Source organism: Lutra lutra, chromosome 6 (assembly GCF_902655055.1).
Source record: "Lutra lutra chromosome 6, mLutLut1.2, whole genome shotgun sequence".
NCBI lineage: Eukaryota > Metazoa > Chordata > Mammalia > Carnivora > Mustelidae > Lutra > Lutra lutra.
In genome coordinates this window covers 139,043,248-139,067,745 of record NC_062283.1, presented here as the reverse complement: position 1 = coordinate 139,067,745, position 24,498 = coordinate 139,043,248, and the positions used below count along the sequence as shown (strand labels likewise).

The following is a 24,498-nucleotide window of genomic DNA, read 5'->3' as shown; positions in this document are numbered from 1 at the left end:
ATGAAAATGAAGAGGAAATACTCTGTTTGCCCTTGTCAGACTCCAGTCTGCTAAAAATTTCGGCCAGGGTAACGACATGATCCCTTTTCCTTGTCCAGCCTTCCTTACCATCTGCAAAACCACAATTGTTTTAAGCACCTGGCCCAGGATCAAACCAACAGCTGCAATAAAGGAAAACATAACGAAATCAGTGACCACCATCTCACTGTAATACACCAGAGACAATGAACCACTTTCAATAAGGCCTCTGAAGGTTCAACAAATAAGCAAGGGCTGTTCTACAGCCCAGAAAAGGACTTTCTGAAATTGCTTCTTCTGGGACAATAGATAAGAATCACACAAAAGAGAGCAGTGTGACAACCAGTGTGAGTAGTTCAATGCCAGGCAGCCATCAGCTCACCTCCAGACCCCTCTCCTTTGGTCTGTTCAACTGTTTCCAGAGAGTTCCCCAAGCTTTCTCTCAACTTAGAGTCATTTAATGTCCAGACACGGGTGTCCAAAAGCAGTAGATACTATTGCAACATGTTCTTGTCCAAAGCCAAGGAAGTAAGGGGGAATGGTGGGCGGGGGGCGGGGGACAGAGCAAGAGGGCAAAACTCAGAGACCCTGAGCTGCATTGTGCTACATTCTGGACTCCACGGGTCACTAAGAAGCACAATGTCCCCCCAACACACACTTCTGCACTATCTGTGCGGGACTTTCAGAGAGAAGGGTAAGGAGGCGTTTACTCGGATCTGATGTGGTGTGGAATATGAACGTCCTTTAAGCTTCTGGACACCCAAATGCTAAATAAGGGGTTTCATCCTTCTTCAGGAGCCCCCCAAATGAAGTCCCTCGTGAAGTTCCTCCCAGGCATCCTGATTCAAGTCCTGAAAGATGAAGGAGCTTCTGTTTCAATGGTCGAAAGACTCCTCCAGCATATTTGAAGAGGAATTCAGTTATTCTCTTTTTATCTTTAAGTCCATTTTGAAAATGAGGAAATCAGCTGAATGACAGTCTGTCAGACTTTGAAATAACCACCAGTCTATATTCTCAGCTTGAGTAACAATTCTACCAACCAGTAGAAACAAATGGGTTCATTCATTATATCGCCAATGAACCATTACACAAAGGTTGTTTGATAAAAGTAAACCTACACGTAAAGACAACTGTTTTGTACTTATTTATCCTTATTTGCATGGTGAATTTGACCCAAAGTAGCACAGATATTCTCACATGTTTTCTTGTCCTTGTGGTTGGGGACAGTTTCACTTACATGTAGCCCTGCGGCCTAGCAAAGATCCAGATGAATGTTAGACACTCAGTAAATGAATGTGTAGGAATGTATTAAATCCACACTTCCTGGGTGTCCAGACAGCTCAGGTCTATGTGGCCAGACTCCCCATGAGGGGACTCTCAGGAGAGCCATTCCACAATGCTCAGAAAGGAGTTTTCTCATTTCTCATGGGTGTTTGGACTTCCCAGTCTATCTGCTTGTCCACACCCCATTCCAGCTAATAAAAACAAGAGAGCCTAGAAAAGTCAACAGTCTCCTGCCCCCCTCCACCAACCTTGAGAACTAGCCTCTGGAAGGAAAATGGCCCGAGGGTCCTGAACCAGCTAAGCTGTTGGATTCTTGGTCCCATGCTCTCATCTACAAAAGGTAAGGGAAGAAGAGCCCATTCTAGTTCTGAACTTTGATTATTCTCTTTTCTCACCTTCCTGAAGAGCATACTTCCTTTTTGTCTGGCTTCCTGAGGTTCTAGATTGTTTGTTTGTTTGTCTGTTTTTTACTGCTGAAGAGCCAATCTCCATTTGTGCTTGCTGCACTAAATGGAAGGAATATGGGGGTATTGGGGGGACAGCACAGTGCTCAGAACACTGGACTCGTGTTTGAGTCCGAGGCTTCATGGGCTCCCAGATGACCAGGCAACCCCTCTGGGCCTTTTGATACCTCCCTTAGTGGCTGCTATGAGGCCCAGAGGGATAATATATGTAAACACTTGGTCAACCATAAAACTTTGTGCCAACAGAATGTATTATTATGGACTAAAATACAGCCATTTAAAAAAAAATGAGACCTATATGTACCAATATGGAAAAATCTCCAACATATATTATTCAGAGAGAAAAGGTATTCATAGAATAAAGTGTAGAATATAATACCACTCATATAACCAAAATATACCTATGTGTGTATGTGTGTGTGTATATATATGCAATTTTTGGATGAAACTATTAATAGTGTTTACCTATCAAGAAAGGAAGAATGGATTTTGGTATGGGACCAGAGGAAGGCCTTAACTTTACATCATGTACCATCTTGTACTGTTTAACATCTAACGTGTACTCATAGTGTTTTTTAATAAAAATCAAAATTATAATTAAAAAAGCGTTTTAAGAATTTCTAACCAAGGGCGCCTGGGTGGCTCAGTGGGTTAAAGCCTCTGCCTTCAGCTCAGGTCATGATCTCAGGGTCCTGGGATTGAGCCCCGCATCGGGCTTTCTGCTCAGCAGGGAGCCTGCTTCCCCCTCTCTCTCTGTCTGCCTCTCTGCCTACTTGTGATCTCTGTCTGTCAAATAAATAAATAAAAAATCTTTAAAAAAAAAAAAAGAATTTCTAACCAAAACCAGCCTGGTATTAGCAATCTTAATTCCTTTTCTGGTTCTGCTACCACCCATCCAGCAGTTATTTCTCTCTACTTTACAACCCCTGGACTAAGTAATAAACTTAACTACCAGAACCTTGTTAAGCAAGGGAAGACTACCACATTTCTTTTATAGAGAATAGAAAAATGACTAAGCATGAACCATGCTTTCTGACCTGAAGATACTCCAGCTAAGAACAAGTAGCAGACACCCAAGCCAAAGGCAGAAGCTCCAGTCTGTTTCTGCTCCTGTACCAAAGCCATCATGAGTACCTGTGACTCTCCTTCTGCCCCTGCTAGACCTGGCACTCCTTCCTCTGACCCAAACCTTTATCCCTTGAGGGACCAAGTTCTCCTCTCCATATAGAGGGTGAAGTCATCAGTAACTTTTATCCTTTGACAAGTAGGATAGAAGGAGGCACATGGTGGGGGTCGGGGAGGAGTTCTGCCCCATGCATCATAAGAGCCCCATTCTCCTTGGCAAGCTGGACTAGTCCCAGACTACTCTGTGCCCCTCTCTTCTTGCTTTATGCCTAGTGGGACTAAGAGCCAGCTACACTAGCAACCCTCACTCCATTTTAGAAGAATTCCTCCTTGAGGGAGGCAACAGAACACAACATGTACCAATCAATGGATTCTGTACTCCAACTAGTTGGGTTGAATACTGGCTTTATTTCTTAAATGCCTCCATTTCCTCAATTACAAAAATGGAGCAACTGTAGAACTAACTTCCTAGAATTTTGTGGAGGATTAAATGACATAATCCATATAAAACCCAAAACAAGGAGCCTGGTGCAAGGCTCATTAAACATTAGCCATCATTATTATTAGATACTCGACAGCCCCTGAATGACAATACGCTCAAATCAATCTATAATAACCTATCATTTTCTTAGTACTTAAATAATCCCTGTTTACGTTTAACCAATTCTCTTTACATCGTATAACTTGTGAGGCTACATTTATGCAGTCAAGTGTAAATCATCCAAAACACTTTGTCATATCAAAAAAATTCACTCCAGTCAGCATACGGCTGACTGTCAGAGCTGGAAACTATTCTAGTGCTTAAAAAAGCAAGCAAAACTGTAAGAAAAATAGTCATTTATTCGACCTTCTTAAAATACATTCAAACACCTTTTCAAACAACCAAGAATTACAGTCTAACTGTTCAGGAATGTGGGGAAGTCATAACATCTTCTCTGAGAAGAGTTAAACTACACTAATAATTCACTTCTTGGCTTTAAAGAGAATGTGGTTGCCTCTCTTCTCCAAGAAGATAAAGGACAAAAGTCATCTATAGCCAGAAGTAAGCCCCAAACTATTAAGCCAATCGTACTCCGATTTCTGATTCAAGGTACCTGAATTTTCCACATTGCTTACAAATAAGAACAGGGAAGAGGGACTACATTTATTTAACAGAATATATTTCAAGAGGTGTTAAATTTGATATAATTACCTTTTTGAAATCAACTCTTTTCTACTGATTAATAGTTTGGTGTCACTCCAAATTCCCATTTTGAAGTGGCAATTATAAAGGCTATTATGAAGGGTTTTTTTTTTTTCTAGTTTACTAAAAAATTCTAGGCTAATTTGGAAGCAGAGCCCGCTCCTTGGGAATGCTTTCATAGAAAGAGATTTTAAAAAATAAAAGAAAGAGATTTTATTCTTTAGTGTGACTATCAAAGACATGACAAGGTTTAAAATGGACTATTTAAACTCACCCAACCATAAGATAAAGTCTATCCCAATAATCTATATATCCAACAAGTTTTAATTTAAAAAGTATTTGCCTCTAATTCTATACAATGCAAGTTAAGCATTATATTTGTTCTTTTTTAAAGGATTTTTTTTACTTAATTTCTTTTCAATTTAACAGAATTCATTGTTTATGCACCACACTGAGTGCTCCATGCAATCCGTGCCCTCCATAATACCCACCACCAGGCTCCCCCAACCTCCTACCCTCTGCCCCTCCAAAACCCTCAGATTGTTTTTCAGAGTCCATGTCTCTCATGGTTCACCTCCCCTTCCAATTTCCCCCAACTCGCTTCTCCTCTCTAACTCCCCTTGTCCTCCATGCTATTTGTTATGCTCCACAAATAAGTGAAACCATATGATAATTGACTCTCTCTGCTTGACTTATTTCACTCAGCATAATCTCCTCCAGTCCCGTCCATGTTGCTACAAAAGTTGGGTATTCATCCTTTCTGATGGAGGCATAATACTCCATCATGTATATGGACCACATCTTCCTTATCCATTCGTCCGCTGAAGGGCATCTTGGTTCTTTCCACAGTTTGGTGACTGTGGCCATTGCTGCTATGAACACTGGGGTACAGATGGCCCTTCTTTTCACTATATCTGTATCTTTGGGGTAAATACCCAGGAAGACTAGATACACTTTTTACAAAAAGAAGTGATGTAGGAGGAGTCAAGATGGAGGAGAAGTAGCAGGCTGAGACTACTTCGGGTAGCGGGAGATCAGCTAAATAGCTTATCTAAAGATTGCAAACACCTACAAATCCAACGGGAGATTGAAGAGAAGAAGAACAGCAATTCCAGAAACAGAAAATCAACCACTTTCTGCAAGGTAGGACTGGCGGAGAAGTGAATCCAAAGCGACGGGAAGATCGACCGCGGGGGGAGGGGCCGGCTCCCGGCGAGCGGCGGAGCAACGGAGCAAAATCAGGACTTTTAAAAGTCTGTTCCGCTGAGGGACATCGCTCCAGAGGCTTAACTGGGGTGAAGCCCAGGCGGGGTAAGCGCGGCCTCAGGTCCCGCAGGGTCGCAGAAGGATCGGGGGTGTCTGAGTGTCGCAGAGCTTACCGGTATTAGAACGGGGAAGCCGGCTGCAGAGACAGAGCCGAGGAGTGACTCTCAGCTCGGGGTTGCCTTGAACCGGTCGCAGGCTCGGTCAGCTCGGAGCGCGGCCGGAGGCCAGGGTGACGGTAGTCATTTGGCGCTGTTCTCTGAGGGCACACTGAGGAGTGGGGCCCCGGGCTCTCGGCTCCTCCGGGCCGGAGACCGGGAGGCCGCCATCTTTATTCCCGTCCTCCGGACTCTACGGAAAGCGCTCAGGGAACAAAAGCTCCCGAAAGCGAACCCGAGCGGATGTCAGCGCGGCCCCGGATAAGGGCGGTGCAACTCCGCCTGGGGCAAAGACGCTTGAGAATCACTACAACGGGCCCCTCCCCCAGAAGATCAACGGGAAACCCAGCCAGGACCAAGTTCACCTACCAAGGAGAGCGGCGGAATTCCAGAGGAGAAGAAAGCAAAGCACGGAACTCAAGGCTTTCTCCCCATGATTTTTTAACCTTGCAGTTAATTTAATTTTTTTTTCTTTTTCAATTTTTTTTTCTTTTTCTCTTCTTCTGCTAAATTTTTTTTAACTTTTACCGTTTTCTTTTTTTAACGTTTTTTAAATAGTTTATCTAATATATATATATATTTTTCCTCTTTTTATATTTTTTCTTTATCGGCTTTCTTTTTTTTAATAGTTTCTTTTTTTTTTTCTTTCTTTCTTTCTGAACCCCTTTTTATCCCCTTTCTCCCCCCTCACAATTCGGGATCTCTTCTGATTTGGCTAAAGCATATTTTCCTGGGGTTGTTGCCACCCTTTTAGTATTTTACTTGCTACCTCATAAACTCTTACCTGGACAAAATGACAAGGCAGAAAAATTCACAACAAAAAAAAGAACAAGAGGCAGCACCAAAGGCTAGGGACCTAATCAATACAGACATTGGTAATATGTCAGATATAGAGTTCAGAATGACGATTCTCAAGGTTCTAGCCAGGCTCGAAAAAGGCATGGAAGATATTAAAGCAACCCTCTCGGGAGATATAAAAGCCCTTTCTGGAGAAATAAAAGAACTAAAATCTAACCAAGTTGAAATCAAAAAAGCTATTAATGAGGTGCAATCAAAAATGGAGGCTCTCACTGCTAGGATTAATGAGGCAGAAGAAAGAATTAGCAATATAGAAGACCAAATGACAGAGAATAAAGAAGCTGAGCAAAAGAGGGACAAACAGCTACTGGACCACGAGGGGAGAATTCGAGAGATAAGTGACACCATAAGACGAAACAACATTAGAATAATTGGGATTCCAGAAGAAGAGGAAACAGAGAGGGGAGCAGAAGGTATATTGGAGAGAATTATTGGAGAGAATTTCCCCAATATGGCAAAGGGAACAAGCATCAAAATTCAGGAGGTTCAGAGAACCCCCCTCAAAATCAATAAGAATAGGTCCACACCCCGTCACCTAATAGTAAAATTGACAAGTCTTAGTGACAAAGAAAAGATCCTGAAGGCAGCCCGGGAAAAGAAGTCTGTAACATACAATGGTAAAAATATTAGATTGGCAGCAGACTTATCCACAGAGACCTGGCAGGCCAGAAAAAGCTGGCATGATATATTCAGAGTACTAAATGAGAAAAACATGCAGCCAAGAATACTATATCCAGCTAGACTATCATTGAAAATAGAAGGAGAGATTAAAAGCTTCCAGGACAAACAAAAACTGAAAGAATTTGCAAATACCAAACCAGCTCTACAGGAAATATTGAAAGGGGTCCTCTAAGCAAAGAGAGACCCTAAAAGGAGTAGATCAGAAAGAAACAGAGACAATATACAATAACAGTCACCTTACAGGCAATACAATGGCACTAAATTCATATCTCTCAATACTTACCCTGAATGTTAATGGGCTAAATGCCCCAATCAAAAGACACAGGGTATCAGAATGGATCAAAAAACAAAACCCATCTATATGTTGCCTACAAGAAACTCATCTTAAACCCGAAGACACCTCCAGGTTTAAAGTGAGGGGGTGGAAAAGAATTTACCATGCTAATGGACATCAGAAGAAAGCACGAGTGGCAATCCTTATAGCAGTTCAATTAGATTTTAAGCCAAAGACTATAATAAGAGATGAAGAAGGACACTTTATCATACTCAAAGGAACTGTCCAACAAGAAGATCTAACAATTTTAAATATCTATGCCCCTAACGTGGGAGCAGCCAACTATATAAACCAATTAATAACAAAATCAAAGAAACACATCGACAATAATACAATAATAGTAGGGGATTTTAACACTCCCCTCACTGAAATGGACAGATCATCCAAGCAAAAGATCAACAAGGAAATCAAGACCTTAAATGACACACTGGACCAGATGGACATCTCAGATATATTCAGAACATTTCATCCCAAAGCAACAGAATACACATTCTTCTCTAGTGCACATGGAACATTCTCCAGAATAGATCACATTCTTGGTCCTAAATCAAGTCTCAACCGGTATCAAAAGATTGGGATCATTCCCTGCATATTTTCAGACCACAATGCTCTAAAGCTAGAACTCAATAACAAGAGGAAATTTGGAAAGAACCCAAATACATGGAGACTAAACAGAATCCTTCTAAAGAATGAATGGGTCAACTAGGAAATTAAAGAAGAATTGAAAAAATTCATGGAAACAAATGATAATGAAAACACAACGGTTCAGAATCTGTGGGACACAACAAAGGCAGTCCTGAGAGGAAAATATATAGCGGTACAAGCCTTTCTCAAGAAACAAGAAAGGTCTCAGGTACACAACCTAACCCTACACCTAAAGGAGCTGGAGAAAGAACAAGAAAGAAACCCTAAACCCAGCAGGAGAAGAGAAATCATAAAGATTAGAGCAGAAATCAATGAAATAGAAACCAAAAAAACAATAGAACAAATCAACGAAACTAGGAGCTGATTCTTTGAAAGAATTAATAAGATTGATAAACCCCTGGCCAGACTTATCAAAAAGAAAAGAGAAAGGACCCAAATAAATAAAATCATGAGTGAAAGAGGAGAGATCACAACGAACACCAAAGAAATACAGACAATTATAAGAACATACTATGAGCAACTCTATGCCAACAAATTTGACAATCTGGAAGAAATGGATGCATTCCTAGAGACATATAAACTACCACAACTGAACCAGGAAGAAATAGAAAGCCTGAACAGACCCATAACCAGTAAGGAGATTGAAACAGTCATCAAAAATCTCCAAACAAACAAAAGCCCAGGGCCAGACGGCTTCCCGGGGGAATTCTACCAAACATTTAAAGAAGAACTAATTCCTATTCTCCTGAAACTGTTCCAAAAAATAGAAATGGAAGGAAAACTTCCAAACTCATTTTATGAGGCCAGCATCACCTTGATCCCAAAACCAGACAAGGATCCCAACAAAAAAGAGAACTACAGACCAATATCCTTGATGAACACAGATGCAAAAATTCTCGCCAAAATACTAGCCAATAGGATTCAACAGTACATTAAAAGGATTATTAACCACGACCAAGTGGGATTTATTCCAGGGCTGCAAGATTGGTTCAACATCCGCAAATCAATCAATGTGATACAACACATTAATAAAAGAAAGAACAAGAACCATATGATACTCTCCATAGATGCTGAAAAAGCATTTGACAAAGTACAGCATCCCTTCCTGATCAAAACTCTTCAAAGTGTAGGGATAGACGGCACATACCTCAATATTATCAAAGCCATCTATGACAAACCCACCGCAAATATCATTCTCAATGGAGAAAAACTGAAAGCTTTTCCGCTAAGGTCAGGAACACGGCAGGGATGTCCGTTATCACCACTGCTATTCAACATAGTACTAGAAGTCCTAGCCTCAGCAATCAGACAACAAAAGGAAATTAAAGGCATCCAAATCGGCAAAGAAGAAGTCAAACTATCACTCTTCGCAGATGATATGATACTATATGTGGAAAACCCAAAAGACTCCACTCCAAAACTGCTTGAACTTGTACAGGAATTCAGTAAAGTGTCAGGATATAAAATCAATGCACAGAAATCAGTTGCATTTCTCTACACCAACAACAAGACAGAAGAAAGAGAAATTAATGAGTCAATCCCATTTACAATTGCACCCAAAACTATAAGATACCTAGGAATAAACCTAACCAAAGAGACTAAGAATCTATACTCAGAAAACTATAAAGTACTCATGAAAGAAATTGAGGAAGACACAAAGAAATGGAAAAATGTTCCATGCTCCTGGATTGGAAGAATAAATATTGTGAAAATGTCTATGCTACCTAAAGCAATCTACACATTTAATGCAATTCCTATCAAAGTACCATCCATTTTTTTCAAAGAAATGGAACAAATAATCCTAAAATTTATATGGAACCAGAAAAGACCTCGAATAGCCAAAGGAATATTGAAAAAGAAAGCCAAAGTTGGTGGCATCACAATTCCGGACTTCAAGCTCTATTACAAAGCTGTCATCATCAAGACAGCATGGTACTGGCACAAAAACAGACACATAGATCAATGGAACAGAATAGAGAGCCCAGAAATGGACCCTCAACTCTATGGTCAACTCATCTTTGACAAAGCAGGAAAGAATGTCCAATGGAAAAAAGACAGCCTCTTCAATAAATGGTGTTGGGAAAATTGGACAGCCACATGCAGAAAAATGAAATTGGATCATTTCCTTACACCACACATGAAAATAGACTCAAAATGGATGAAGGATCTCAATGTGAGAAAGGAATCCATCAAAATCCTCGAGGAGAACACAGGCAGCAACCTCTTCGACCTCAGCCGCAGCAACATCTTCCTAGGAACATCACCAAGGGCAAGGGAAGCAAGGGCAAAAATGAACTTTTGGGATTTTATCAAGATCAAAAGCTTTTGCACAGCAAAGGAAACAGTTAACAAAACCAAAAGACAACTGACAGAATGGGAGAAGATATTTGCAAATGACATATCAGATAAAGGGCTCGTGTCCAAAATCTATAAAGAACTTAGCAAACTCAACACCCAAAGAACAAATAATCCAATCAAGAAATGGGCAGAGGACATGAACAGACATTTCTGCAAAGAAGACATCCAGATGGCCAACAGACACATGAAAAAGTGCTCCATATCACTCGGCATCAGGGAAATACAAATCAAAACCACCATGAGATATCACCTCACACCAGTCAGAATGGCCAAAATTAACAAGTCAGGAAATGACAGATGCTGGCGAGGATGCGGAGAAAGGGGAACCCTCCTACACTGTTGGTGGGAATGCAAGCTGGTGCAACCACTCTGGAAAACAGCATGGAGGTTCCTCAAAATGTTGAAAATAGAACTACCCTATGACCCGGCAATTGCTCTGCTCGGTATTTACCCTAAAGATACAAACGTGGTGATCTGAAGGGGCACGTGCACCCGAATGTTTATAGCAGCAATGTCCACAATAGCCAAACTATGGAAAGAACCTAGATGTCCATCTACAGACGAATGGATAAAGAAGATGTGGTATATATACACAATGGAATACTATGCAGCCATCAAAAGAAATGAAATCTTGCCATTTGCGACGACGTGGATGGAACTAGAGGGTATCATGCTTAGCGAAATAAGTCAATCGGAGAAAGACAACTATCATATGATCTCCCTGATATGAGGGAGAGGAGATGCAACATGGGGGGTTGAGGGGGTAGGAGAAGAGTAAATGAAACAAGATGGGATTGGGAGGGAGACAAACCATAAGTGACTCTTAATCTCACAAAACAAATTGAGGATTGAGGGGCGCCTGGGTGGCTCAGTGGGTTGGGCCGCTGCCTTCGGCTCAGGTCATGATCCCGGGTCCTGGGTTCGAGCCCCGCGTCGGGCTTTCCGCTCGGCGGGGAGCCTGCTTCCTCCTCTCTCTCTGCTTGCCTCTCTGCCTACTTGTGATTTCTCTCTGTCAAATGAATGGGTGGAATCTTTGAAGAAAGAAAAAAAAAAAAAAACAAATTGAGGATTGATGGGGGAGGGGGTTGGGAGAGGGGGTGGGGTTATGGATATTGGGGAGGGTATGTGCTATGGTGAGTGTTGTGAAGTGTGTAAACCTGGCGATTCGCAGACCTGTACCCCTGGGGATAAAAATATATGTTTATAAAGCTGTAAAAAAAAAAAAAAAAAAAAGAAAGGATGAATACCCAAGTTTTGTAGCAACATGGACGGGACTGGAAGAGATTATGCTGAGTGAAATAAGTCAAGCAGAGAGAGTCAATTATCATATGGTTTCACTTATTTGTGGAGCATAACAAATAGCATGGAGGACAAGGGGAGATGGAGAGGAGAAGGGAGTTGAGGGAAATTGGAAGGGGAGGTGAACCATGAGAGACTATGGACTCTGAAAAACGATCTGAGAATTTTGAAGGGGTGGGGGGTGGGAGGTTGGGGGCACCAGGTGGTGGGTATTGTAGAGGGCACGGATTGCATGGAGCACTGGGTGTGGTGCAAAAATAATGAATATTGTTATGCTGAAAAAAAATAAAAAATTTAAAAAAAATTTTTTAAAAATAAAAAAATAAAAAAAAAGAACGTGTAATTTTTAAAAAACGTGTGATTTATCTTCTCTGGTGTATAAAGAAAATATTGTACATGTCACTTAATGAAATATACTAAGGTGGTACAGCCATTATTTAAAGCCATTGTGCTTAGACTCAATCACAAAAAAATTCATATTTATCAATTAATCTAGCCATCCATTCACTCCATACTTTCTAATACATGATACATGATTCGGAAACTGCCAAACAAATCAGACAAAAATGATGTTCATTTGGATAAAATTTTAAATCTACACACTCTCTCCCTCAAAGAAAATAGAACAGGACCTATTGCAGACAGATATTTTAGTTACTAATTAATAATAATTAAGTTATTTTCTTCTTTCCCCTTTATGTCTTAGCTGCTGAAAAAATAAAATCTCCTTTTATTGCAGTTAAAGGAAGATGTAAATGGGGGGGAAGGAATAATAGGAGTACTCTCCCCACTATACTCTCTCTCAAGTCAAGTATGTCTTTCCTTTAAAAATATCAAATCTGCTCTATCACTTGCATGTGAACAGAGAATTAACATACTGGCAAGAAAAATTTTACAAAGGAGATAATATATCTATGAAGTAGATTTTTCTTGAATATTATTTTTCAGTCAGGGATGCCTGAGTGGTTCAGTGGGTTAAGCCTCTGCCTTCAGTTCAGGTCATGGTCTCAGGATACTGGGATCGAGTCCCGCATCAGGCTCTCTGCTCAGCGGAGAGCCTGCTTCCCCCTCTCTCTCTGCCAGCTGCTCTGCCTACTTGTGATCTCTGTTTGTCAAATAAATAAAATCTTTAAAAAAAAAAAAAGCCAGCCAAGCAGGCTATACTAAAACCTGTATATATAGAGATCTGAAATAGTAATGTATATTATATAGTTCAGAAATGAGCAGCCTATGATCTCAAAGCATACTTTTCTCTGAATGAGTATCAGAAAAACAGGTCATTCTTTTGGGGTGCCTGGGTGGCTCAGTGGGTTAAAGCCTCTGTCTTCGGGTCAGGTCATGATCCCAGGGTCCTGGGATTGAGCCCCACACCGGGCTCTCTGCTCAGCAGAGAGCCTGCTTCCTCCTCTCTCTGCCTGCCTCTCTCTCTGCCTACTTGTGATCTCTGTAAGTCAAATAAATAAATAAAAACTTTGAGGGGAAAAAAAAAAAAAGAAAAACAGGCCATTCTCTTTAAAGGTATTGACAGCAGCTTTCTATGAAGGAAAGAGAAATTTGAGCAGAATTGGGCCATAGGCCACCATTGATAGGTTTTGAATGAACAATGTCAGCAGATAATTGTGAGAGCTAGTTGATGCCCTTTGAAAATGTGCCAATTAAAGGCTATCTATAATTTTGCACAAAATTTTGTGCGAAATAGGGCTTTCTAATGGAATTGTTGATATGCTTAACCACTGTACATGGGCACAAACTCTACCACTTTAATGGAAATAGTCAATGCCATCGCCAGGACAGAGCCACTTAGTAGGGAAATTGGAAATTTAATTTCAATCAGACGAACAAAAAATTGAGAAGAATGCTTGAAGTGGTAGCATAAAAAACACCAGCGATTAAAAACATTTGGAACCTTTGCCTACCCTTCAAAGGCATTTGTTGCCATGGTTTTTAAAGACCTCTGAAAGCTTCAGCTGTGTCCACAAGAGCTGCCCAGAAAGAGGGGTTCTATACTGATTTTATTTGTCAGATGCATTTTGTCTTAATTATCTCCAAGATAACGATTACTTTGCCAAAGGGAAAAAAAAGGAAGAGCCACTATCATTTCACAGGTAAAATGAATATGATTTTGCTTTTCTGAGCCCTTCTTCCAAGACATACGTGCACATGCATGCACACATCTAATTTCATACTATCGCATTAGAGTAACGAGCACATAAAACTGGTAAGAAGAAGGGCATTCTTACATGGAAGGAGGTTTTCAGGTCTTGAACTTCAGGGTTGTGCCTTTCGTTTTTTGTCTGAGGAGAACCAGGAGCCCAACATCTAGCAAATTTACCACTACCTGGGAGTAAGGCCTTTCTTCCAAAAAGTTTCATTACAAATGCTTTAATTTGAAAATTAGATGATACTCATATGTGTATGCACCGAAACTCTTCTGCTCTTCCTCTTCACTGGCCTTATTTCTCTGCTGTACAATATGCATGTGACTACAAGATAGAACATAAAAACTAGAAGTAGAAGGTGCCTGGGTGGCTCCATCAATTAAGCATCTGCCTTCGGCTCAGGTCATGATCCTGGGGTACTGGGATGGAGTCCTGCATCAGGCTCCTTGCTCAACAGGAAGCCTGCTTCTCCCTCTCCCTCTGCCTGCCCTCCCCCTGCTTGTGTTCTCTCTCTCTGTGTCAAATAAATAAAAGCTTTTATAAAAAAAAGAATTAGCAGTAGAAATAATGGAAGGATTAGGCAAGCTCTGGGTCAGAAAAGATCCTTGTGGACTTCCACAGTATAAATAATTTGGGGGAAAAAACCCACCTGTTTTTTATTTGAAAGTCATAAAAATGCTTCTATTTGTTCCTGCTGTTTATTATTTGTACAGCTCTATGTGATGGAACCAGCATGTTCTCTTTTAAATTGTAAGCTCCTAGAGAGCAGCATTTGGCCCATTGAACTAATTTGTGATTTTCTCCTTTAGAAGGGCCTTAAACATATAATTTTAATAATGAGAGTGTTTCTTACAAGGTTTTGGTGAGAAGCAGGGAACTCATAATACATTATTATGAGAATCAAGAGGAATTTTCTAGAGTTACTTCCCCACTATTAATAATGGGCAACCTTCAGGAAGTAGTTAGCCGTTCTCTTCACCAAGTTTCCTTAATATTAATGGAGGGAACTGATTCAAATCCCCACCCCTGGGTTGTCTGTGGAGTGTGGATTCTCTCTCTGTAGCTGCTGGGTAATTCTGTCTAGGCACCCAGTTATCACGTCAAACCCAGTATCTGGAATTGAACTTAACCACAACCCCTCTCTGATTGCCCTTTCTCTTGCTGTTTTCTGTTCAGGTGATGACACCATTATTTTCCCCTCTGTGTATGAACCTCTTAACTTCCTTCTCTCCCAAACATCCTATACTGAATCACTTTCAAACAATCTAGATGCTTTCATTATAATATCCTTCAGTCCATTCCCTTTTTTCCTCATTTCACAAATACCCACAAGTCCAGACTTTTAGCCCGTCCAGACACCTGGTATACCAACAACTTAGCCTATATGCTTCCTCTCTCTCTCTCTCTGTTGTCTCTCCTATATGCCTCTAGCAGGTTAGTCTTCATTAAAATGTGTTCTGTCCTATCTCTCCCATGACTGAAAAAAATGTAATGGTTTTGTGTTGCCTGAGACCCACAAACTGATCCTAACCTTCATGTCATACTTTTGTTGATTCACTGAGCGACTCCTGCAGTATGAAGCCTTGATTTGGGCCTTACCTGTGAGGTGCTCTCATTCAGTAAGGGAAAGACCCATCTGTCTACACAGACACTTGCAGTCCCAGACATAGAGGGCCACTGGAAAGTGGAGTGGCCCCTGCATTAACATCAGAGAAAGTTTGATAAGAGTAACTTTTGACTAGAATAGGAAGAGAGTTTACAGGCAGGTTTGAAAATAATTCCCAGCAGAGAAATGAATGCTCATATTTTAGTCATAACAAGTAGTCCGATATAAAATGTTTACTTTGAAAAGTACAAACAGTGACTTGGAAATCCTTGAGTGGTGGTCTCGGGGTTCTTCGGTGGGCCATGGAAGTCATTAGTGTTCTGTACATGGTACTGACATGATTAGGGATTTGCCTTAAGAACATTAGGAGACTGGTAGTGTGCAGAATGGCTTGGAAAGTCAAATGAAGCAAATGGTTTAAGTGAAGGAGAAGGCAAAAGGAAACATTAAATTATTGCAACGATCCCAGGGAAAGTCAGCAAGAATCAGATGAATGCACATTAGAGAAGTGGTTTCAACAGACCTATACAACAGTTCTGATGGGAAACATGAGGGGTGAGAAGATGAAGACAGCTGACCCTAAGGTTTTCAGGGTGGGTGCCTGAGGGAACAGATACCAGCGTTCACCAGAAGGAGCGCCTACTGTCAGACGAAGACACAGGGGCATCACTAAGAAGCCAGGCTGAGGCAGAGCTTGATGTGGGAGATTATCTGCATAGTTATGACACTTTAGGTCTCAAATACCGTTTCCCTAGGCTTCCATGACAAAGGACCACAAATGTAACTTAACATAACGTAAGATATTGTCTCACAGTTCTGGAGGCTGAAAGTCTGAAATCAAGTTGTCAGCAGGGCTACACACTCTCAGAAAGCTTTGTGAAACACTACTTTCTTGCCTCTTTCTAGCTTCTTGTTTCTGCCAGCAATCTTTGATGCTCTTTGCCTTGTAGCTGCATCACTCTTATCTCTCTCTTTGGTCTTATGGCCTTCGCCTCTCTATCTCTATATCCAAATGCCCTTCTTATAAGAACACTAGTCCTGTTGGTCAAGGGTCCACCCTACTCCAATATGACTTCAGCTAATTATATTTACAGTGATTTCTTCAGAAACACCAAGGTATTAGGGATTAGGACTTCAACATGGCTTTGGGGGAAGCACAATTCAACCCATAAACAGATATGCATGAGACCACCTAGGAAACTGGTGGGAGAAATGGATGGGGAAATGAGAAGAGATTGTAGATGCTGGGGAATGCCTACTTTTAAAAAGCGGGGTGAGGAAAAGTAAAAAGACAGAGCACAATGAGCCCTCTGTTCTCTTAAGGCTTATTTACCCCATTTTCCCTGAGCTTTTCTTGGTTTATGCTATTTCACAATTCTGGAATTATTTTCCAAACTGCTGGCTGTCTATGAAAATCCTTCATTTCTTTCTAGGCCTATGTCAAATTTACCACTTGCATTAATGTGTCTCCTGCCAGGCCTACCCAGTGAAATTTCTTCCTTCTCTGCAGTCCTCTAGCAGATCTTATTTACCATTCTTTCAACTTCTTGTCCTAATCTATCTAACAGAGATGTGCCCAACACCACTAGAGGCACTGGAGCAATAGGGCAGACCAGACCTAAAGTCAGCTTTCACTGAGCTTACATCCGAGTTCTGGCAGGAATATGGGGAAGCAACATCTGGTACATATAGACAGTCATCAGCTGAATGAATAATGAAGAGAACTTCTTTAAGGGTTTAAGGGCCTTAACAAAAAATAAGGGTAATGGAGTAGGGGGGAAAAAAAACCCCTAAGTGGAAAAATTTGTAGGATTACTTTGGCTAGGGTAATCATGCAAGACTTCTCTGACTATACTGACATGATCATGACATGACATGACATGATCTTTTTCTCTGAGAAAGTGATCTTGGACAGAGATCTGAATGACAAGGAGCCAGCCAAGTAAAGATGTGGGTGTCGCAAGCAAAGGGAAAAATGTGCTGACGTCCTGAGGAAGGAACATGGCAGGCATGTTGGAGGAAGAGAAAGGAGGCCAGTGTGGCTGGATTATAATGAACAGGGGGAGGAGTAAGCAGGACTAAGAGACTATAGAGTGTTATAAGCCATAGCGGGGAATCTGGACTTGAAGTACAGTGTGTCTTAAGGGAAAGGTCATATGACCTGATGAATATATTGTAAAAGATTTCTCCTGTTGTTGCATGGAGACTAGATGGTAGAGGGGCAAGTGTGGAACATGGAGATCAAAATTTCGTATTTTCATGTGCATATATTGTCAAGACCTCAACTTTGAGCCATATCTCTGAAAGAATTCCAGAGATGAAATAGACAATGAGAGGGCTGCCATCACTTTTCCCCCATCTGCTGGCCTTTTCCAGGCATGGGTACATGTGTCAAGCCAGACGGTGATTAGAAATGTGAAACTAAATGTAAAAGCTAAGCCCTCTTGGAAAAACAAGGGTGAGTTCCTAAGCACAAAAGGTCTAAGTTCTCTCTTAATACAGCTCTACAAAGTGGAAGGAGCCAAGTAAATGGGCCAAGGTTCCTCGGAAAGTCAGGCCGGGCTTATCCTCAGCCACTGTTGCGGGAGCTATCCAGGGTGCTGAATGTCTCACGCCCAACTACCCCACCCCTGATGCTTTCCAAGGACTCATGGACAAAGCTTGTCAGTTATCCTATCCAGTTATCCTGGACCTAATGCCTCACTGCTTTGAACCATAACCAGACTCTACCATGATACCACCCTGATGGCCTTCTGGTCTTAACTAACCTTTAAGTCAACACCTGTCTGGGCCATGTCTGTTTGATCTAATGTTAATTATCTTCTTTGTGCACCTGAGAGAGATAATATGAAATGGCAGCATAGCTAGTGGTATACAGATAGGTTTGGGACTCCACTGTACCTCACGACCAGTTGAAATAATAATGTCAGAGAAGCAGAGAGCTCAGTGGGGTCTTTTTTTCCTTGGACTTATACTCAAAGGTGGTACCTGGCTGTTAAGCTGTTTATTGAAACAAACCTGTTTATATAACTCATCCAAAGTCTCTGCAACACATCTTTTAAAACGCTGCTTAAGGAAGACACGTATTGCATAGAGCACTGGGTGTGGTGCATAAACAATGAATTTTGGGACACTGAAAAAAAGTTAAATTAAATTAAAAAAAAAACACTGCTTCTCCATCTGCAATGATTAACAAGTTCATGTACTATATTATTTTACCCCTCCCTTAAATAGCATCCTTGACTTTGCTTTAAAAAAAAAAAAAAAGAATATGTTCAACTGAAGGCCATTACTCAATTTCTTGAGTAATCAAGTTTATACACTAAGTAGTGGATGAAAATTTGTATGCTTTCAAATCAAACACTTTACCTCTTCAACTAAAACACTTAGAGCACTAGAGTAATCTGATGGATACTTATTTCTAGCTCTCTTCTTAAATAACAAGAAAAACAGGGACAGCTGCAGCATCTTCAGAAGTTTCTACCTGCATGTCAGACCCTTCACTGTCCTTAAATAGGTTTGAGGGTCAGTGTGACTTTTAAAGAGCCAACGAAGTTCAGTAAAACTTTTTAGATGCATGTTATCAAGACTATCATGAGAAAATGGGACAAGAAACCACTAAACTTGCTCTGGTATCTCCTTTTTATATGCACAAACAAACCAAATACACAGAAATGCCATTCAAGAAAAAGGAAATAAACAACATTATTTTTACATAATCTAAGAATAAATACATGGCCAAGAATGTCTTTGTTGGATCTAATGTCAATTAATTTTGTTAATGTCTCTTCACAGAACTCCCCAACGTCCCTTTCATCTCCAGGTCTTTGCTCATATGCTCATTCCTATGAACCTTCATCCCGACTTCTTTCATTCTGCTCATTCGGCTCATCCTCCAGACTTAATTTTGAATCAGGGAACCTTCTTGGAGCCTGACTCAAGCCCCACCAAGACTGAGTGAGGTCTGGACTCCTATATAACACCCCCCACTCACTCTCATCTTGGCACTTGTCACACTGTCATTTAGTTGCCAGTTTATTTGGACAACTCTCCCACTACCTTTTAAGGCTATGAGTCCCGGGCCTTTCACAGTGCTTTGCCTAGTAGAGGCAATCAATGAATAAATGAGTGAACTAAGAAACTGAATTATTTGTAAGGTCTCTCCCTATCTCTAGAAGTTAATATCTCTGCCTCATTTCTATGCTTTTTCCAAAACTGTGGACTTAATATTCACCTCATTTAACAGAGTTTATATAAGTGACTTCATACCGTGATAAGAAGTTTCTGAAGCCAGGAGGAAATTGTAGTTTATATAACTTATATACAGTAAAATTTTAGATAATATAATTTACAGTGCAATGAAATCCTACTATTTGGTCTGTATATACAAGATGGAGATAAGATATATATTTTAACCATCAAAAAGTAAATAGAAAGTTTTTAAATATTTGAACTTGAGATAATGCCATACCCATAAAATATTTTTTATTAGCTCACATTTCCTTCACTATTTTAAAGCCATTTTTCTTTTCTGTTTTTTTGCTCTAATGCCTTAATGTTCAGAGACAATACTCAGTCTGATATGAAGTTATATAGTACACTCTTCAAAGCTGAACAAATAAGATGAAAATAATTTGTGAGAATATTGGTATTATTCCTTGAAGAAAGGTCCTTTCTATCTTTAATCTTAGTAATTTGACTTTCATAACTAAAGATATTTATTTTCTTATACTCATCTATTATTTTCCTCATATAATAGCTCTTTTTCTATACTGACTTACTCTCTAATTGTATCATAAGAACAAGTACCTTTGCCTCCCCCATAAATTTCCCAAATAAATTCCAAATTTCATGAGATTATAGATTATATCTTACAAATATTTTCTCTTTTAACATCTTACACAGGTACAGAGTAAGTTTTTAATAACATGAATTGTCAAAACTTTAGATTTAGAAACAATCTATTCCCTTTACGTACATTAAATCAAGGGTCAGCAAATTATGGCTTGCAGGCCATTTCTGGTCAGTTCTAGTCTGTTTTTGTATATAAAGTTTTATTGGTACACACCCACCTACTTATGTATTGTCTATGGCTCCTTATAGGCCACAATCTCAGGGCTGAGTAGTTGCAACTAAGACTATAAAGCCTAAAACAGTTAGTCTGGCCTTTTCTTTTTTTTTTTTTTTTAAAGATTTTATTTATTTATTTGACAGACAGAAATCACAAGTAGGCAGAGAGGCAGGCAGAGAGAGAGAGGGAGAAGCAGGCTTCCCGCTGAGGAGAGAGCCCGATGCGGGGCTCGATCCCAGGACCCTGGGATCATGACCTGAGCCGAAGGCAGAGGCTTTAACCCACTGAGCCACCCAGGCGCCCTAGTCTGGCCTTTTCAAAAAAAAAAAAAATTGTTGCTGAACACTGCTCTCAATCATTTTTACAGATGAGAGAACTCAACCTCAGATAAGTGACTTGTGAGAGTTTGTAGTTGAACCTGTTCATTAAATGTACCTCTATAAGATGATTTGTCAATACCAGAGAAAATGGCCAGTGAAAATAATGCTATTTTAGAATACATAAAAGTAAACAAAAGAAATATCACAAGTGAAGACAGTTGTTGAAAGACTTTTCAGGGCTTATGCTAACCAAAACCAAATAGAAATATCATCTTTCTAAATTAAGATAGTATCATCTGGTAAAATCAAATAATCTATGTTGCTTTAACACAGAGATATGTCTATATATACATATCCGTGTGTATATTTATTTATATTTCTATTTCTTTGTGTGTGCACATATATGTATAGAAACAAAAATTTACTATCAGAGAATATCATTAATTTTATTTAAAAATCCAACAAAAAAGTACAAATCTTACAGAAGACTTCTAAAAGATGTTGAAAGCAATTACTGTCCAAAAGACTGCCTTTAAAATGGACAAAGATAAATAAATTTAAAAAATTGACCAAGACAAAGTGAATTCACCCAACCTAAACTCCTGTCAGACTGCCACTCCTGTCAGACAAAGGATCTTTAGCATAGATAGTTTAGGTAGTAAAAATAATTGATGTTTCCCCAGGGCATCCCCTAAAATGCAACAATATAGACATTCTTGGAGTAGAAATAATTTGTAGCTGGCAGTTGAAGGGAGAAGCTGCACTTGGTAAGCCACACACAAAAGAGGATCAAGGCACACAGGTGAATGAAATGTTACAAGTCAATACTTACTAACTGCTTATGCTGATAACATGTCCCCTCCATTGAGTCTTTCATTTTAGCAACAAGTCATATCATCCATGAGACAACAAAGAGAGGGACGGAGAGCAAGAGAAGAACCAGTCTAGTTAGAACTGATGAAAAGAACTGATGCTCTAGAGCAAAGAGCAGAACAGAATGCATATCTGGAAACAGCCAAGGTGGAGAGGTAATCATGTTTAGGCAATTACACTGTCTTACACTGTATCATATAAGCCTAGGTGCCTGCAACACATGAATATCCACCTGCCATCCCTAATCAGGGCACAGACCTCTCGAGACTCAGCTATTAAAGTCCTCTTCCCATAGAGTTGCTCAGGACTGCTTGGATCTTGCCAGTGGAGAAAGCATAATTACTCAGCCACAACTGTCCTGGGCTTTGTCAGCTCTTTCTCCTGAAAACTATTTTTTCTCCATGTGTCTACCAAAGATACTAGCAGACCTACCAAGTATTAGTGTTTTCTTTTACAAATAGCTGCTCCTACATGCCTTCCTTCTTCAGTTGCTTCCCCTCAGAAATAAAGGTGGAATAAGTTGTTTTTAACACACTATTACCTTGAATACTTCTCTTGAAGAAAGCCTTACAACCTTCACAGGACCAGACTCCATAATGGTAGCCCGAGGCATAGTCATTGCACACTGCACAGTAGCGGGTCTCCTTGGCAGACTCCATGGCCATGCTTCCTTTGTCACTGGTGCTGGCCAATCTCTCTCTGCCACCCTGGCGTCGACTGTCTGAATTTGGCCTAGGAAAAAATAAAAACAGTGAATCTATTAACATTAGAAAAGCAAAACATGCACGCTCTTCTAAAGAATAAGAGGCTTGGGGGATGCAGCAGATCCACTTTATTCTGACATTTTGAAATAATGAATCATAATGTAAGCTAATCTTTCATTACCTCTTGCCAGCTGTTATAGCAAAAGGTGTTTGCCTATTATATTAACCTTGAGGGGGAATTGTTTATTGCAAACTTGCTTAAGAAATGGACTGCCTACACCAGAATATATTATCTAGAAAGTGACAAAATGAAATTAACTGGTTTTTAATAGATTTATTCTTTTTTTTTCCAGGAATTCACAATGCAGAACGATAAGAGACCAATGCTCATTCTAATTCTAGACACACAAGGATCTTTAGGAAATAGAGACAAGCATAAAGCAGCTGGGGCATTTGAAACTCAAATGAACTGATGAACAACACGGAACATGTATAGAAATATAACAATTTCAGATGTTTATGTCATTGTTACCATGTAACCCTGGAAATCAGTTTCTATAACTTGACTGTAACTTAAGGGTGCCTTAAGTTACAGTCAAGTACTCAATACTCAATACTCCTCTTTAAGTGCATGTAGACTAAGAAGAGCAGAGAAACACAGACGATTACTCCAACCTTAAAATGTTCATAGAGGAAGCATATCCCAGAAAGAAACCTAAGAATTAATAGTAAGTTCTGGGAGAACCAAGGAAATGGAGAAGTAAAAAGTTTTAAGGAAGTAGAAATCTTTCAGAAGGAAGAGTGATCGACAGTGCCAAATAGAGCAGAGAAATCCAATAAAGCAAGGACTGATGAAATGTAGTAGGATTTGACAAAGAGGAACCTTAGCAAGGAGCTTCAGGAGAGGTATCCAAGCACAGGTCAAAAGCCAGTGGATGGAACAGAAAACGGAGTAGGAGGAAATGAAAATGAGTGAAGACCATTCCTTTAAGAACTTGGATGAGAATGGGTAGAGAAGAGATGGGGTGGGGTGCTCGCTAAAGAATATAAAGATTTTTTTAAAAAAGATTTTCAGAATGGAAGCAGAAGCCTTATCTAGACTAAAGGGAATGAGCAATAGGGAAGAATTTGGGGTAGAGGTAAGGGCAGAACAGAACAAAGTCAAGGGAAGTACAGCAGTTGGGATTAAAGACACAGGTAGAAGGAACAGCCTCAATAAAGACACCTTGAAGAAGACAGAGAGAAAAGATCAATCCAGGATTTACTGGCATGTGCGACCAAATAAAAGCAGTGGAGGAGAATTGAGGGTGTATGGTCAGAGCCCACCACGGTGCCTGGTATATAGCTGGCACTCAATAATGTATTTAAATGAACTCATCGAATGTTTCAGAATGTATAGGAAAAAAAGAAAAGTTGAAAGATACTGGAAGGATAGATGGAGTGAAGGTTTCTATAAGATTACCATAGGGTGGGGGGATGGTGGGGGAAGCTGGGACACCTGGGCGGCTCAGCCCCTGATTTTGACTCAGGTCATGATCTCAGGATCCTGGGATCCAGCCCACTGCCGGGCTCCTTACTCAGCATGGAATCTGCTTGTCCCCATGCCCCTCCCCCTGTTCATAATCTCTTTCTCAAACAAATAAGTAAAATCTCAAAAAAATAATAAAAATATAATTTTTTTTAAAAAGCAACCGAAGATGAGATAAAATGAATTGAAGACAGAGCTTCCAGGGCCTCTGATTAAAGAAACTCATGCTTCCTGCCTCTATTCCACACCCAAATAACAAGACCACATTGACTTTCTCACTGGCCCTCCCTTTTACAAGCCCTGTCTTTCCTTTTAGCTCAAATTTTATGATCCTTTCCTGCCCTGATCATTCATTGATATTGTCCACAATTTTGTGGCATTGGTTCTCAAACAATACTTGCCATAATACTCACAAAATACTGGCTCCTTGCGTTGAGCGCATCTGACTTGGCCAATTTTTTCCATTCTGAATGACACAGCTCTTAGTCTGGCAGCCTCAAATGCAAGTTCTTTATTTTTTAATATCTTTAGAGAGCACTAGCTTGCCGTTTTCGGTTCCAGTTCATA

General features: G+C 40.2%; 1 protein-coding gene across 5 annotated transcripts in view; it reads right to left on the bottom strand.

The window, feature by feature from the left end:
- Positions 1–24,498, bottom strand: part of ESR1 (estrogen receptor 1) — a 403,080-nt gene that overhangs the window by 241,566 nt on the left and 137,016 nt on the right. For 4 of the 5 annotated variants that reach the window (XM_047734308.1, XM_047734307.1, XM_047734306.1 and 1 more), the window contains one exon: positions 22,235–22,431. In XM_047734308.1, the coding sequence (XP_047590264.1) occupies positions 22,235–22,431 (197 nt within the window). The remainder of the gene's footprint in view (positions 1–22,234; positions 22,432–24,498) is intronic. The other variant, XM_047734309.1, reaches the window with a different exon arrangement.